Genomic DNA, 15,991 nt, shown 5'->3' on the forward strand with positions numbered 1-15,991 from the left:
TGGACTACGACATCATCATTGGCAGGAAATGGTTTGAACAACACAGGGTCGCCGTTGCGCCTGGACTCAGGAAACTTCTCTGGTCATCAGGACGGGAAGGCGCGACGAGATTATCGGGCCGAAGACGAGACAGTCTGGGGAAGCCGTCCTGGCGAAACCCGACGATTCCAACCACGCGAGTCGACGCCGATAATCCGCAGCAAATCCGCGCTGTTTCCGGTACGGAGCCTATCCAAGGAAGGGGAAAACGGACGACCAAGAGGACGTCATCCGTGACTGTGGTCGCCTTGCTACCGACCAGCGTCTGGCCGGCCAGGAGAGCAATGCCGGCGGGCCGCCAACGTGTTCGGCACAAGCGCAAGCCCCAAGAATTCATGAACTAGCGTCTCCGGGAGCAAAGGGGACCCAAGTCGACCAGAGTCAATTGCCACAGGATGGACCACCCCACGACCACGACTCTGCAGGCCGACGGGGTGGTTGCCAGCTTTCTAAACCCGCAACAGGACCGGGAACTTCAGGGCTGCTGACAGCCCGCCTTAAGGGAATTCAGAGTGCATCGCGCCTCGGAGAATTGGCTCGAAGAAGTGTTACGGTGGCTCACGTGAACCCGCAAACGCCAGAGATGCCTAAGGTACCACCGAAGGACACCCGCCCAGTTATCCCACTTCCACGGGGTGAGGATGACGAGACGGTCCGCCTGATCAAAGAGAAACTCCCGACCCCGCTGGGCCATCTGGCTGGATTTTCTCGAAGAAGGAGTCTAACCAGTTGCCTCCTCTCCGCGGCCCAGGGAGGGACATGAAGATCTACCTGACCAAGCCATTGCCAGAGCGTTCGAGAGGTGTCTACCGCAACCCACATCATCTAGACGAACTACTCCGAAAGACGATTCAAGATTACCTGGACAAGGGTTTCATCGAGAGCTGCTGGCCTGGATTTGCCTCACCAGCCTTCTTTGTGCCCAAGGGTGACATGGGCATGGATTGGAGATTCGTGATCGACTACCGGGACCTCAACGACGCCAGTGCAAAGATGAAGTACCCCATGCCTCTGTTAGAAGATACCCTGGTAAAACTAGCAAGCGCCAAGTTTTTTACAAAAATCGACATCCGTCAAGCCTTCCATAGGTTGCGAATGGCCCTCGAAAGTATGGATCTGACGGCATTTCGGTGCCGGCTGGGAACTTTCCGTTGGAAGGTGATGCCCTTTGGGCTGACGAACGGCCCAGCAATCTTTCAATGCTTTATCAACGACTGCCTGAGGGATATCCTGGACATCTACTGCAGTTCGTACGCCGACGACATCCTGATCTATTCAGAGTCGGCCGAGGAAAACGTGCGCCAGACCGAGGAAGTCATTCGACGACTGGCAGCGGCAGGCCTACAGGGCGACATCAAGAAGAGCTCCTTTTGCGTCACCGAGGTGGATTACCTCGGGCTGGTGATTAAGGCGGGAAGGTATCGCCCTTGACCCTAAGAAGAAACAGGCCATCCTTGAGTGGAGGCTGTCGGACCTAAAATCTACGAAAGCCATCCGATCTTTCCTCGGATTGGTTAACTTTGTCCGACGCTTCTCGAAAGAAGTAAGCGAGCTGGCGCACCCGCTCAACGAGCTCCTAAAAAAAGGGGCAATCTTCAAGATCGGCAAGCAAGAGGAAGCGGCTTTTGAAGCACTCAAGGAAGCCCTGGTCCGAGCTCCCGGAATGGGCTTCTGGAAGATAGGCGCCCCGACTCGGATAGAGACTGATGCGTCAAAGCATTCGGTAGGCGCCACCGCTTTACAACAACAGAACGACAACTCATGGAAGCCGGTGGCCTACTTCTCCAAGACCTTGTCGTCAACAGAGACGGTATGGCCTATCCAAGACCGAGAATTCCTCGCCATCATCCGCGCCCTAGAAGAGTGGAGGCCAGAGCTGGTTGGGGCCCTTTTGAAGTAGTAACGGACCATGAAGCTCTCAAGTACTTTGCGACAAAGCGGGTTTTATCATCTCGACAAGCCCGTTGGGCACAGATTCTGTCGGAATTTGACTACAAGATGACATACCGACCCGGGAAGGAGAACATAATTGCAGATGCCCTGTCCCGGAAAAGCGAGAACTTCGAGACCGTCAGAGCCAGAGACCTGGATTCCCGCACCATGGAACTGGTCCCGAACGATCGGGTACCCGCAGAAGTTCTCGAGGAGACACATGTCGAAGCTGCTCCCCTAGACATCGCGGCAAATTCTGAGGACCGCGGCCCAGCAGTACCTGGGGAGGCACCAGCCGGAGTGTTCCTTGTGGAGCTGATTGTCCGGGAAAATGAGAAACAGATTCCCAAGGAGGACCGGCGGAAGGAGATCGTATCTGGGTGCCGGAGTACTCGTCAGAAGGGCTCGCACTGCGAACTGCCTTAATCCGGGAAGTCCACGAACCCAAATCAAGGGGTCATCCCGGGAAGAACAAGATGAAGGCGATGCTGCGGCCGTTCTATTACTGGCCACGTATGGATGAGGATCTCGCGCGCTACGCACGCAATTGCCAGGCATGCCGTAGGAACAAGGTGTGGAAAGATAAGTCACCTGGATTGCTCCATTCGTTGCCCGTCCCAGAGGAACCTTGGCATACCGTGCTGGTGGACGGAAAGGACATGCCGAATGATCGAAATGGATTCGACTACGTTTGGACGTTCATCTGCAAGCTGAGCAAGCTGATTCTCACGATTCCGGGGAAAAAGACAGACACCGCCGAAAGACTGGCCAAGCGATATTACCGCCGCGTGTTTGGTCACCTCGGTCTACCGAAGATTTGGCTCTCGGACAACGGACCACAGTTCATTTCGAAATTCATGGCCAAGGTCAACGAGATGACGGGAACAGAGCACAAATTCGGCAGTGCCTACCATGCGCAGACTCAAGGAGGCGTGGAGATTACCAACCAGTATCTTGACCAACGCTTGACGTTTTACGTGTCGTATTTTCAAGACGATTGGAGTGAGCATCTGGCGGCGTTAGACTTCGCGCATAACTCCACGCCGCACGACTCAACAGGCATGACTCCGATCGAGGCCTCCCAGGGCGAGCACCCCACGCGGCTTTCGTTCATATAGCGACCGACAAGCAGGTCGGGGATTGGACCGACGCCCAAAAGGCAGCCAAGGACTTTGTGAATCGAGCCAAGAAAGTTTGTTCGCTGGCAAAAAGGAACGTGGAAGCGGCTCAAAGGCGCCAGGAACGATCAGCCAATTTGAAGAGAAGAGTGCCCGATTTTGATGTCGGTGACTGGGTGTTTGTTTCGAAAAGGGGCTGGTCAACTGACAGGCCAACAACGCGGCTAGATTCTAAGAACGCGGGTCCGTTCAGAATCGTGGCAAAAAGGGGTCACTCATTCGAGCTGGACCTACCCAAAGGCATGAGGGTGGCAAAGGTGCTGCATGCCGACCGGTTGAGAAGGGCTGCGCGAGACCCGCTGCCGGGACAGCAGGTGGAAGCTCCGCCGGCCGAGATGATTAACGGCGAGCCAGAGTACGAGGTGGCGAAAATATTGTCGTCAAGGATCTCAAGGGGGAAATTACAGTACCGAGCCGAGTGGGCAGGACAGGACCCTGACGAGCTATACTACGACGCTGAAGGGTTCAAGAATGGTGCCGCAGCTCTCAGGCGGTTCCACGACGAATATCCCGAGGCACCTGGACCGCCTGTACGATTGGCAGAATGGCTGCTAGCCGCTGCGGAAGACAGGTGGGCAGAGAGTCACAACGATGACAACAAGGCTGTCGGCCGTGGGCATGAGCGACGGCGACTGCGACGACACTCGTGAGGAGCCATCTCCACCGTTGGTGTTCGACGGCTTTAGGGGGGGGGTAGTGTGACGGCCTAGCACCGTCACACCCCCTTTGCATACATGACCCACATGTTGCTGAGCCAACGGCCCACACGTACGGAAGGCATATTTAGGGAGAGGACACCCAGTTGTATTGTTCTGTTCTCCTTTCTCTTCTTCAGAGCAGAATCTTCGTAATAGAGTCCACAGCCTTCTGGCTCAGTCCGTGACCGTCACAGAAGTTAAATAAGAGATAAAGCTAATAAGCGATAGAGCTTATATCTTATAACTTTATACTAAAGTTCTAGCTAAGGAGGCTAGTAGCGGTGCCTAACGCGCTATCCCGCTATAAGTAAGATTAGCTAGTAGGCGAAATAAATAAAGGGAAATAAGGTAGGTAGTCTAAATAATTCTAGAAACCGGGTACTTATAAGGCCGCTTAGTCCTTATTAAGGCTAATACGCCGACTTACTAAGACGCTTAACTTAAGATAGGGCGGTAGTAATAGCGCTATAGGTAGGTAAAAGAGGGGTAAGCGTAGTAGTATACGTTAGCGGAGTAAAGAGGCCTACTAAACGACTTAAGGAGGAGGCGAATAAAGGCGATAACTAACTAAAACTTAACTAAAACTTAGGCCGAAATATACCCTAAGAATAAGCTAACCTTATATTAGTATTTAACGACTAAGAGCTATAAGAGAAGTAGATAAAGGCGCTAAGGAAAGATAAAGAGTACTAAGCGGTATTTTAAGTAATATATAAAAGAGAGAGTTCGCTAGTACTAAAATAGTAACTAAAGGTATAGCTAAGTAAATATATAATTAATATTAAGAGATAGTTATACTTTTAAGATAAGCTATAGGTACTAAGGAGGCTAAAGTACTATAAAGGAGAGGGGGCTAAGGAATAAGATATACTTTAGGTATAGATAGCCTAGTAGACGTATAACTTAATAGCGGTAGGATACTTAAGGAGAGAGGGGACCTTAGCGATACTAGCTTAAGAATTCTTTTAGCCTAGCTAGTTAGTAACGGTAAAGTAGCTTATCGCTAACTATAGACTATATAAGAGGGGGTATATATAAAGGTAGCTTTAAAAGGGACTCTTAAAGCCCTTATTACTATTATCTTAACTATTTATATACCTATTTATAGACTTTATAGTTAAACTACTACTAACTAAGATAAAAGGTATAAAGTACTTTTAAGTAATTATAAACTAGCTAATAAAAGTAGTAACGCTTAAAGTAATACCGATAATAAAGGTAGTAGTATACGTAATAAGGTTCTTTTAAGCTTACTTTTACTTTTATAGGATACTAAGGTCGATTATATTAAATAAAGAGATAAACTAAATAAGAAGCTTTTAAAAGGAGTTCTATAAATAAATAAGAGTATAAAGGAAGTTAAGTTTAGTATACTACCTATAGATAGATAAGTTAACTAAGTACGCGAACTAAGAAGTATAAGTATACCTTTAAGCGTATATCTACTATAGCTAAGATAATTAAGGAGTATAGCTACTATATATATAAGCTATATATTAATACTAAGACTTCTTATAACTAAGGGTTTACTAAATATAATATATTTCTTATATAGCTAAAATATATTATATATATTACCTTAAAAATAAAAGCTTAGGTCGGCCGCTTATAACTTTATATAAAAGCTATAGTCTATAATCCGCGATCTATTAATAAGTAATTATAATAATAAGGTAATTATAGTTTTTAGAAATACTCTTAGGGATTAGTAGCGGATATAAACCTTTAAGGTAATAGCTTAACTTTAAAAGCTAAATCTAAGAAAGTAACTCTTACTAACCTCTTAATAGTTTAAATCGGTTATAAGTAATATATACTAAAGTATAAGGGCTTTTACCTTATATAGGCCTAGACTAAGGTTTAGGCTAAGTTTATATATAAGCGGCCTTTATACTTATATAGGCTAAGCTTATACTTCTCTTTCTTTTCCTTCTTATAGATTATTAACCTTCTTTTAATAAACTATACTTAATCTTATACCTTTACTAAACCCTTATAGTATAGTAGTTATATACCTAGGAAGTCTACTAGCTATAATACTAAAGTTAGTTTAAATCTAGCTAGGGGTATAATTAAATTTTAGTTAGACTAGTAAACTATACTAACCTACTTATTAATTAGCTAATTAGCGCTTTTAGAAGCGCTTATAAATATACTAGTAGTCTAGCCCCGCTATAAGTAGGCCGGCCTAGACCTTACCTACCTAGACTTAGTAATATATTTATTAAGACCTCCCCTTAACCTTAGTCTAGGCCCCTTAACTAGGAAAATAAAAACCTAGGGCTAATACTAGTAACTTAATAAGTATAGCGTAAAGCTAGTATAATAACCTAACTACTAGCTTAGCTAAAGGCCGGTATTAATAAAAATAGCCCGCTAAGCCTTTTAGTAGAAAAATAAAGTAGAGCCTAGGAAGATATTATTATAAAATAAGGTTAGGATTATTAACTAAAAAACGCTTATACTACTAATTAACGCTATATACCCTATATATATAAAGGAGTTACTTTCTAAGGTTACTTTATAGCGGGGCTAACGCGATTCCAACTAACTAAAACGATACCTATAATAGCTAGCGTAAGATTCTTATATATTATAACCGCGACCTAGTATAAGGGCGGACTAACTATAAAAAAGGGGAGGGTTTTCCTTTAAGTACTTTAGTTTTTCCCTCCTATTTAACGCTAAAGTTCTAGATACCTTTAAATAGGTTACTAGTATAATCTTAATAATAATAATAATAATATACCTTTACTTACTTTATAATAGTATAATCTACCTTTTACTTTATCTTTTTTATATCCCTATATATAAAATAGCTATTTTTAGCTACCTTTAAAGCTAATATTTTATTACCTAGTTAAGTTAAACCGCCCGCGCTAGTATATATATATATAAAATATCTATACTCCTATAGTTATAAAATTTATTATAGAGTAAGTAAAGGTATAAGCTTAGGTATAGTCTATTAAAAGAAGGTTAATAATCTATAAAGGGAAAAAAATAAAAGTATAAGCTTAGCTTATATAAGCGCGGAGGCAGCTTATATATAGACTTAGCTTAGACCTTAGTCTAGGCCTATATAAGGTAAAAGCCCTTATATTATACCCCTACCTAGCTTTTAAAAAAGCGCGACTATAAATACTACTTAATACCGCGCTTAAAAGGACGGAACCTTTACGCGGACTATATACGCTTAATCGCGGAAATAACGTTAGTAAATAATATATAATACCCTTTTAAGTAAGCTTCTTAAATAAACTATATTATTAGTAAGGGCCGCGCCTTAGGAGTTAGACTTTAGTACTTATAGTATATAAAATAGTATATAGCTAGCTTTAGTAAGCTTATAATATCCCGCCCCCTTTATATTAATATATAGTAATAGCTCTTAGTATAATAATATAAAGGATAGTACTTTAGTATATAAGGCTCTACTCCCTTTTATATAAGGCTATATAAGCACTCCTTTTTACTATAGTTATATTATATTAGCAGCCTTCTTATATCTTAGCTACCCTTTTAATTACTATAAGTATACGTTCTATTTATATAATAGCTACTACTATATATAAGGGGACGCTAATAAAGCTTATAAAGGCAATACTAAGATTACTTATTACTAAAGTCGCTATTATTAAACTTAACTTATTTTTTAATCTTAGTATATATATTATTTTACTATTTAAAGTATATTTACCTATACCTCTTAGTATAAGTACTTTAAAAACTAATAGGATTTACTACTATAGCTTATATAGCGACCCTCCTATCGCTACTTCTTTCTATCCTTAGTTTTTAAAGTAAAGATAAAGATATTTATAGTATTACTAACGTTATTATTTTCTTATACTATAAAAGAAGATAATAAAAGAAACTTATTACTACTAAGCTTATAAAGAAAGTAAATAAGATCGGTATATATATTTAGTAATATAAACCTTTTACTTAAATAGGTATACTAATTTATATTTAAGCTTATAATAAGGTAATTATACCTTACGATATTAAGCTAGCTATATAAATTTACTTAATATAATATCTTTTAAAACTATATAAAGTAAGCTAGAATTACTTTACTTTACTTTTAATAAAGTATTATAAGCTCTTAGCCTACTAACCTAGCTATATTAAGTTTACTATAATTAATATTAAGCTTTATAAGGTAGTTAGCTAGTTTATTTATATTAATATATACGCCCCGGTCCGGACTAGACTAGAGCGAGGTGATTTTCGGGGATAGCACTAGACTATAGGCGATTTACTTACTACCGGGGGCCGCGAGGGCAGGAGCGCTACGCGACCTAAGCGTAATCGAACCAGAGCACCCTATAGTAATAGTAGGGGACTTTAATATCTATCACCCGCTCTAGGACGGACACGATAGAACCTCGGATAGCGCGATATAACTTATATAGGAGGCGATAAGGCTATAACTTAAACTCGCTACCCCGAGAGGGGAGTATATAAGATTCTTTTACGGCTAAAGGGATAGCACTATCGACCTAGCTTAGGTAACGCCGGAGACTAGAACATAGTATACCGGGCCCGACCTAGACCTAACCGGGTTAGACTATATCCCTTAAACTATTATACTATAGGTCGATACCTAGGCCCGGGCACCCGAACTAGCCCTAAGGTAAAAAGAAGCGGAAGTAAAGCTAGTCGAAGCCGAGACTACGTCCCGGCTAGGACTATACTAGCTAATGCTTTAAACGCCTAAGGATATCGACAAGGACCTAGACTACGTCTTCGCTACTCTAGCGTAGATCGCGATAGCTACGGTTCCGCGCTAGGGGCGAGCATTACCTAGGGGCAACGTATAGTTTACCCCGGAGGTAGGGAGGGCGACGAGGGAGGCTAAGAGGGCAAGGAGGAAGTATAAGCGGGAAAGGAACGAGGCGAACTAAGAAGACCTATACGAGGCGTCTATAGCTTAGAAGCGGACCGTCCGCGAGGCGAGGAGGGCCTACTAGCGCGAGTTCCTAGAGGAATTTAGCGCCGATAATACTAAGCTCTAGAATGTAAAGAGGTAGGTAAGACTCCGTAGTAGGCTACTACCGGAACCGACCTATATCCTACCGCTAGTTAAGGAAGGCGAGGACTAACTAATAGAAACCTTTAAAGGGAAGGCCTAGCTACTAGCCGCTAAGTTCTTCCTACCGGAGGCCGGTATAACCTAAGGGCCACCCCGGCCTATAGCCGAGGCGACCCTTATAGTTAACTAATAGATCCGGCTAGCTAACGTCGTAGGGGCGCTAGGTAAGATAGTAAGCTAGAAAGCGGCGGATCTAGACGGCGTCCCCTTAGGGTTTATTAAGAAGTACGGCCTAGCCCTAGTCTAGCGACTAGCCACGATCTTTAACGCCTATACCCGACTCTTATATTTCCTAGGTCGGTTCCGTAGCGCGAATATAGTAGTTATCCGGAAGCTAGGCAAGAGGCCGGACGCCTACCGCACGGTAGGGGGTTAGAGACCAATCTCCCTCCTACCTATAGTAGGAAAAGTACTCGAGTAGATACTAGCCTAGAGGATCGCGGGAGTAGCGGAGGCGAACGGTATCCTACTAAACGGATAAATAGGGAATAAGAGGGAACGCTCTACGGAGGCGGCGATCCTACTAGTAACGGAACTAGTGCGCGCGACGTAGGCCTAGAGGGGCATCGTATTATTCCTATAGCTAGATATTAAGGGCGTATTTAATACGGTTAACTATAATAAGCTTATAAGGGAACTAGAGCTTAGGGGATACCCTAGGTAGCTTACGAGCCTAATATAGAGCTTTATAAGCGATAGGAGATCGACCCTTTACTTTAATAAGAGGACCTTAGAGCTAACTTAGGTGCCGACGGGAGTCCCCTAGGGCTCCCCCCTATCCCCGATCCTATTTCTATACTATATAACCCCCCTATACGAAAGGCTTAGCACGATATATAGTATTTATACCGTCGGCTTCGCCGACGATATAAATATAGTTAGTATCGGACCCGACGAGGCTACTACGGTAGCATGCCTAGAGGAAGCCTAGAGGGTATACGCGGAATAGGCGACCGAGTTCGCGGTTACTTTTAAACCGTCGAAGAGCGAATTAATATACTTTATACGAAGGAGATAAGCGATAACGACGCTAGTCCGCCTCGGGGCCGACGTAGTAACCCCGGTCTAAGAGGCCCGCCTACTAGGGGTTTAGGTATACTAGAAACTACGCTAGAAGGCGCACCTAAAATAACTCCGAGCGAAGTTAAAGCGCTAGACTATAGCCCTAACCGGGCTCGCGGCGTCTACGTAGGGCTATACCCTACTACGCGCTAGGGAAGTCTATAGTAAGGTAATCTAGTCCCTAATCTCCTACGCTATAGTTATATTCTATAAGATAACGCCCGCGGGGGGGAAACTACGCGGAATCGCTCGGGACCTTACCCGGGACTAGTTAGCCTACCTCTAGGTAGTAACGGGTGCCTACCGCGCGACCTTAGTCTACTAAGTCGAAGCGGAGGCGTAGGTGCCCTTAATCGACCTTTACCTAAACTAAAGAATAATAGATACCCTCTAGAGGCTAAAAGACTTAGGGCTCCTAGGCTAAATCCAACGCGCGTTTAACGCGGTCGCGGGCATACTTAAGAGGAGGCGACGCTAGAGAGAGGGCAGACCCCCGGCGGCACTACCTTTAGGTAGACCCCCCCTCGCGGAGGAGATAAGGGGGGTCTAGAGCTAGATAGGAACGGACGACCTCCTAGATAAAGCTAAGTCGCTTAAAAGGCTAAACGAGGAATAGGCCGCCCGATAGAACGCTAGGGAAGACGCGATCCGATAATACCGGACTACCCTTTACCCCGCTAACTTCCCGCCTTAGTTTAATAAAGCGATAACGCTAGACCGTTACGAGGGCCTCCTTAAGTATATTAGTACGGCAATTACCTAGATATATATAGGAAAGATCGGGCTTAACGACTTCCTCTTTAACCGATAGGTCCTTAGCGTAGTTTCGCTAATATATACCTATAGATAAAGATAGGATACTATCTACTATACGATAATCGACTATCTACTAACGGTAGAGGCAAGGGAGTCCCTCTTAATATAGGCCCGGGACGTAGGTAACGTAAGAGCGGGCCTTTAAGGGAAAAGGACTACGGCGCCGCTAGCGTAATAGTTCCTCCGCTTAGGTAGGCTCCGCTAGTTCGACCTAGCTCGGAGGCTATACGTAGATATACCGGATAATAGAACTAGGGTCGCGCTAAGGACGGAGCGGCCCCGACTAAGACTACCCTAGCTAACTACCTCCCTTACTAAAGCGACCTAGAAAGGGAGAGAACTTACGATTATAGGACTATAGCTTCGACTAAACTAGACCTAGACTAAGCGTAAACCTCGCCGATTAAACTATAGACCGAATAGAACTAATATAACCTAACTAAACTAACCTTAATAGCTATAGAATAAGACCTACTACCGAAAGACTATAACTAAATAAGACCCGACCTAGAACCGAATTAAGACGGAGCCGATAACTAGCCCCCCCCTAAACTATGACCCTAGCCTAGCTCGTTAGTAGCAACGTCCGCCTCGTTATCGCGGCGGGAATAACGAGACCCCCCTAAGGTAGCACGCAGAGCACGGGAAGGAGTAACCTAAGGCTTACGAGGAGTGCGGGGACTACTACTACTATAAGAACCCTAACGACGACCGAACGGACCCGACCCCGAACCTAAACTAGAGCTAGCCTAGACGGCTAGCTTACGAGATAGAGTAACGACCGGGGTCTCTACTAAGGTAGGACCTATACCGGCGGCGGCACGGAGGCGTTCGCTATAGCCTATACTATAACTATAGATCTAATCGAGGTTAAGACTAGTAATAATCTTAGCTAGGACCGAACCGCGATAGCTATAAAGATACTACTAGACGAAGTCGGGAGCGTTAATAAGATCGGTAGGCGACGTAAGACGGGGACGTTTTAGGGCGGGCTCGGCGCTAGGAGAACTGCCGGGCTATAGCTTAGCGTTAGAGGGAGACGCGGTTAGCTCCCGAGCCGGCTCCGCGATAGCCGCGGGTATAGATACCTTAGCCTTAGCCTTAGATAGGGCCTTAGACGCGGCTGCCGCCTTGCCCTTGCCTTTGCCCTTCCCCTTATCGACGGGGATTAAGGCCGGAACGGGCCTAGTAAGACTAGTAAGATTAAAGCCGCTATCCTCCGCGTCGGGGCTATCGCTAGTAATAGGATAGAAATAGTCGGTAAGATCGTTAACCGCCGTAAGAGTCTTCTAGGCGACTAAGAGCGACTTAGGCCCGACCTAGGCTAGGGTCTTAATAGCGTCGCTAAACTTACCTAAGTACTTCTCTAGGGACTCGTATATATAGCGGGTGTTATCTATAAAACGGGTAAAGGCCGACGCGAGCGTCTCTATATTCTTAGCGACCGTAGCCGGACTAGGGGCAGACTTACTTAACGCGCCCTTACCCTTAGCGGTAGGGGCCTTCCGACTAGCGCGAACACGAGTTTCTAGAGTAGCACGATAAAGGCGCTCTTATACCGAACCCTTAATAAGGGAAGGGCTATTAACCTCGGACTATACTTAGTAGAGGGTACTAGCGGCCTCCTTACCTTCGGAGGTAATCTAGAACTTAGATTAGCACTAAACTTAGATAGCATTATAGCGGGAAGGGGTTACTTACTTAGTAATAAGACTAGTTAAAGTCGGCGTAAGCGATATACGCTTTAGCCTTTATAGCTATTAAAGTTAGTAAAAATACTAAAGGTAAGACCGACCTAGGATAAAGCCGGGATTAATACGTATAAGACTAGTTCTAATAGCCGGCGAAGGACTTATAGGTAAGCTTACTAGTAAGACGCCCGATATACGTAAAACACGGGATAGAGCGCTCCGATCCCGCTACTATAGCGACTTTCTTATGAGGAGGGGGTTTTAGAGGAGGCGAGCCGCTACTACCTAAGTTAGCTTCCTAGTTAGATATTACGACGCGACGATAAGCGAACTAGATACGGTGTTAAGGAGACCCGGAGTTATAGAAATAAGGCGGGCGAGGTAGTAGCTAGGCCTACGAAAGAGATAGATAATAAAGGGATAGGAGGAGGCACGTACGGAACTAGGGGGGGAGGGCAGGTATATATAGGCGCGAGCCGGGCGCGCGCAATTAGTAACTACGAGATAGAGGGTAAATATAGGCCGCCGCGCCCCCGATCGGGAAGTCGCGTAGCTAGACGGGAACCGATTTACGATTAGCGGAGCCGGCCGACCGAATTTCGATTAGCCGGCCCTACCTAAGAGCGACCTATACTAGCGCCCGGCCCGGCAACCGGATATTACCTGCCCTACTAACTAATAGACCGATAAGCTAACGTAACCGCGGCTATGCGGCTGCGACGCGGGAGCTAGGGTAAATAAAGGCGCCCACGAGTTAGGCCCCTAGAGAGAGACTACTGCCTATAACCCTAGGCCCGGGCTAGCGAGCCCGGGCCGCGGCCGCTCGGGATAGTAGCGGCCACGGCCCGAGAGGGCCCGCGCCGAGACGCGATTTCGCGGGAGTAGCCCGCGGCAGCCGGCGTAAATTTCCTACGTACTACTACTACGACCTCGTTCGAGGCGGACCCGTACTAAAAGAGGGGAGGGTTTTCCCCTAAGCACTTTAGTTTTTCCCTCCTATTTAATATTAAAGTTCTAGATACCTCTAGCTAGGTCCTTAGCGTAATCTTAATAATAATAATATATTAATATATATAAATAGTAAGAGATACCTTTATAAGTATAAGGATAAGCTTATATAAAGATAGTTAAATTAATTATAGATATCCTTTATTATAGCGCTATTAATATAAAGTTTTACTTTTATATAAAGTAGCTATAGCTTAAGCTTTATAAAGGAGCTATTAAACTTACTAAAGTATAATAATACTACTTTTAGTTATATAAAGCCTTACTATTATAAAAGACTTTTAATTACCTAAGTAAACTAAGTATTACGTTTACTTTAATTTTATAATTATAAGAGTATAGATATTATATATATATATATACTAGTATAAGTAGTTAAACTAAACTAAGTAATTAAACGTTAGCTTTAAAGGTAGATAGAAATAGCTATTTTATATATAAGGATATAAAAAGTATAAAATAAAAGGTAGATTATTCTTATAAAAAGTAATATAAAAAGTATATAGAAAGTAAAATTAAAAGTAAGGGGTTAGATAAGTAAGGCAATAATATTTAATTCTTATAATTATAATAAAGGAGTAATTATTATATTACCTTAATTATACTTCTTTTTTTTATTTAACGCTCTTTTTTATACTTATTTAGTATCTTAATTAATAAAGAAGATCTTACTTAAAGAAGCTATTAATATCCTTTTAACTACTAAGATTTTTATTAGTTTTTCCCTTCTTTTCTAGCTATTACTAGTATATCTATCTTATTTCTTACTACTTTTATAAGAAGCTATCGCTACTTTTACTTCCCTTTATACCCTTACCTTTCTTTTTATACCTCTTTTTAGCTCCTTCTTTTAAACTAGAATTTTAGCTTCCTAGGTCCCTCTTACTAAGGGATATCTCTAAGAACTATAAAATTAAGCTACGCTTTATAATATACCCCCTTAGCTATAGCCTATACTTATAGTAAGGGTATAGCTAATATAGCTTTAGGCTAGTAAGTTTATAAAGGAGGTTCTTAGCTCTATACTTATCCCTTTACTTAAGGAAAGTAAGGGCCCTTTTAAGTCCTTAGGCTCTTTTAGACCTACTTAAGGATTATAAGGGCTTAAAGAAGGGAAAGTCTTATAAGAAAGGGGGCCTTATTAAAAGGGAAAAACCTAATTAAAATAAGGGGCCCTTTAAAGGGAAAACATCTACCTTTTCTTTAGCTATAGACGTTGCCTTCTTATATAGGCTATTAGATTCTCTTATAAACTCTTAAAGTAGGCCTCTTAAAATAGCTTCTCTTAGACGTTTTCTAGCTTAATTTACTATAAAAAGATAGCTAGCTTTTACTTTAGTAAGGGCTTTATAAGACCGTTTACTTTTATTAATACTATTAGAACTTAATAGATAAAAATAAGTCCCTTTTAGACCTCTTAATATAGCTAATACTAATAGATATTAATATACTATAGCTAGGTTAATAGCTTACTATTTTCCTTTATAAGAATTTATATAGTCTATATATTATCGTATTATATAGCTAATAGGTTTAGAATTTATAGTTATAAAGATATAAGTAGCTAGCTAAGGAAATTCGCTTTTTTAAACGCTTTTAAAAGAGCTAGTAGCTCTATCTTTATACTTAAAGTTATAATAGTAGCTTACTTTAAAGCTCTCTAAGTAATAGTTCCTTTAAAAAAGGATATAATATACCTTTATAAGCTCTTTTTATCTAAGGAATTATTTATAAAGGATAAATCGCTTAAATAAAAAAGATTATAATAGCTAGTTTATTCCTTCCTTACCCTCTTAGGTATAGACTATATATGTCGCGAAGCGTGGCCTGATTTCGCAGTTCTCGAAGATATCCCTTAGCAAGAGGGACCAAGGAAGCTAGAAACACCCGGTGTGGAAGAAGGAGCCGAGAAGAGGTGCAGAAAGGAGGGTGGGGGCATAAGGGAAAGCATAAAGTGGCGAGAGATAAGACGGATATGCCGGAAACGGCTGCAAAGGAAGGAAAAAACCGGCAAAAAGCTCGGTAGTTGAAAGGACATTAGTGGCTTCTTTAAGCAGGATCTTCTTTGTTAATTGAGATGCCAGACGGGTATAAATAGGGGCGTTGGATAGAGGAAAGAAGGACAATCAAGGCAATACAACAATCACTCCCCTACTGCAATTACTGCCCCCGCAAGATTCAAACATCTCTGCCCTGCCTGTCCGACCCCTTACTTCTAATTTCACCTTCGTGCATTTTATATGCACTTCTCGCATCTCTCTTCGCGAGAATATAATCTCGTTAAATAAAGATAAAGGATAGCTCTATTTATTACTTCTTAGTACCTAAGGCTAGGATTTTAGTTATCCTTAGCTAGCTAAGAGACTATAAAAGAGATATCTAGTTTAGTATAAATAGCTAAGAAAGGTAAGGAGCTTACCTTCTATTAATATTAGTATTTCTCTTACTCCCTAGCTTAAAGGAATAGAT

The 15,991-nt window shown here is 43.0% G+C and overlaps 1 protein-coding gene across 1 annotated transcript; it reads left to right on the top strand.

Annotated features, from left to right (window-relative positions):
- Positions 1–798: 798 nt before the first annotated feature.
- On the top strand, positions 799–3,089 carry HRG_06320 (integrase core domain-containing protein; the record flags this gene model as incomplete). Its single annotated transcript, XM_044864791.1, has 6 exons — positions 799–1,052; positions 1,287–1,440; positions 1,487–1,918; positions 2,014–2,359; positions 2,407–2,532; positions 2,593–3,089. 6 exons carry the CDS (start codon positions 799–801, stop codon positions 3,087–3,089), a joined length of 1,809 nt encoding a protein of 602 aa, XP_044719731.1.
- Positions 3,090–15,991: the final 12,902 nt, after the last annotated feature.

The sequence above is a fragment of the Hirsutella rhossiliensis genome (genome assembly GCF_020360975.1).
Source record: "Hirsutella rhossiliensis strain HR02 chromosome Unknown scaffold00006, whole genome shotgun sequence".
In the NCBI taxonomy this organism is placed as follows: Eukaryota; Fungi; Ascomycota; class Sordariomycetes; order Hypocreales; family Ophiocordycipitaceae; genus Hirsutella; species Hirsutella rhossiliensis.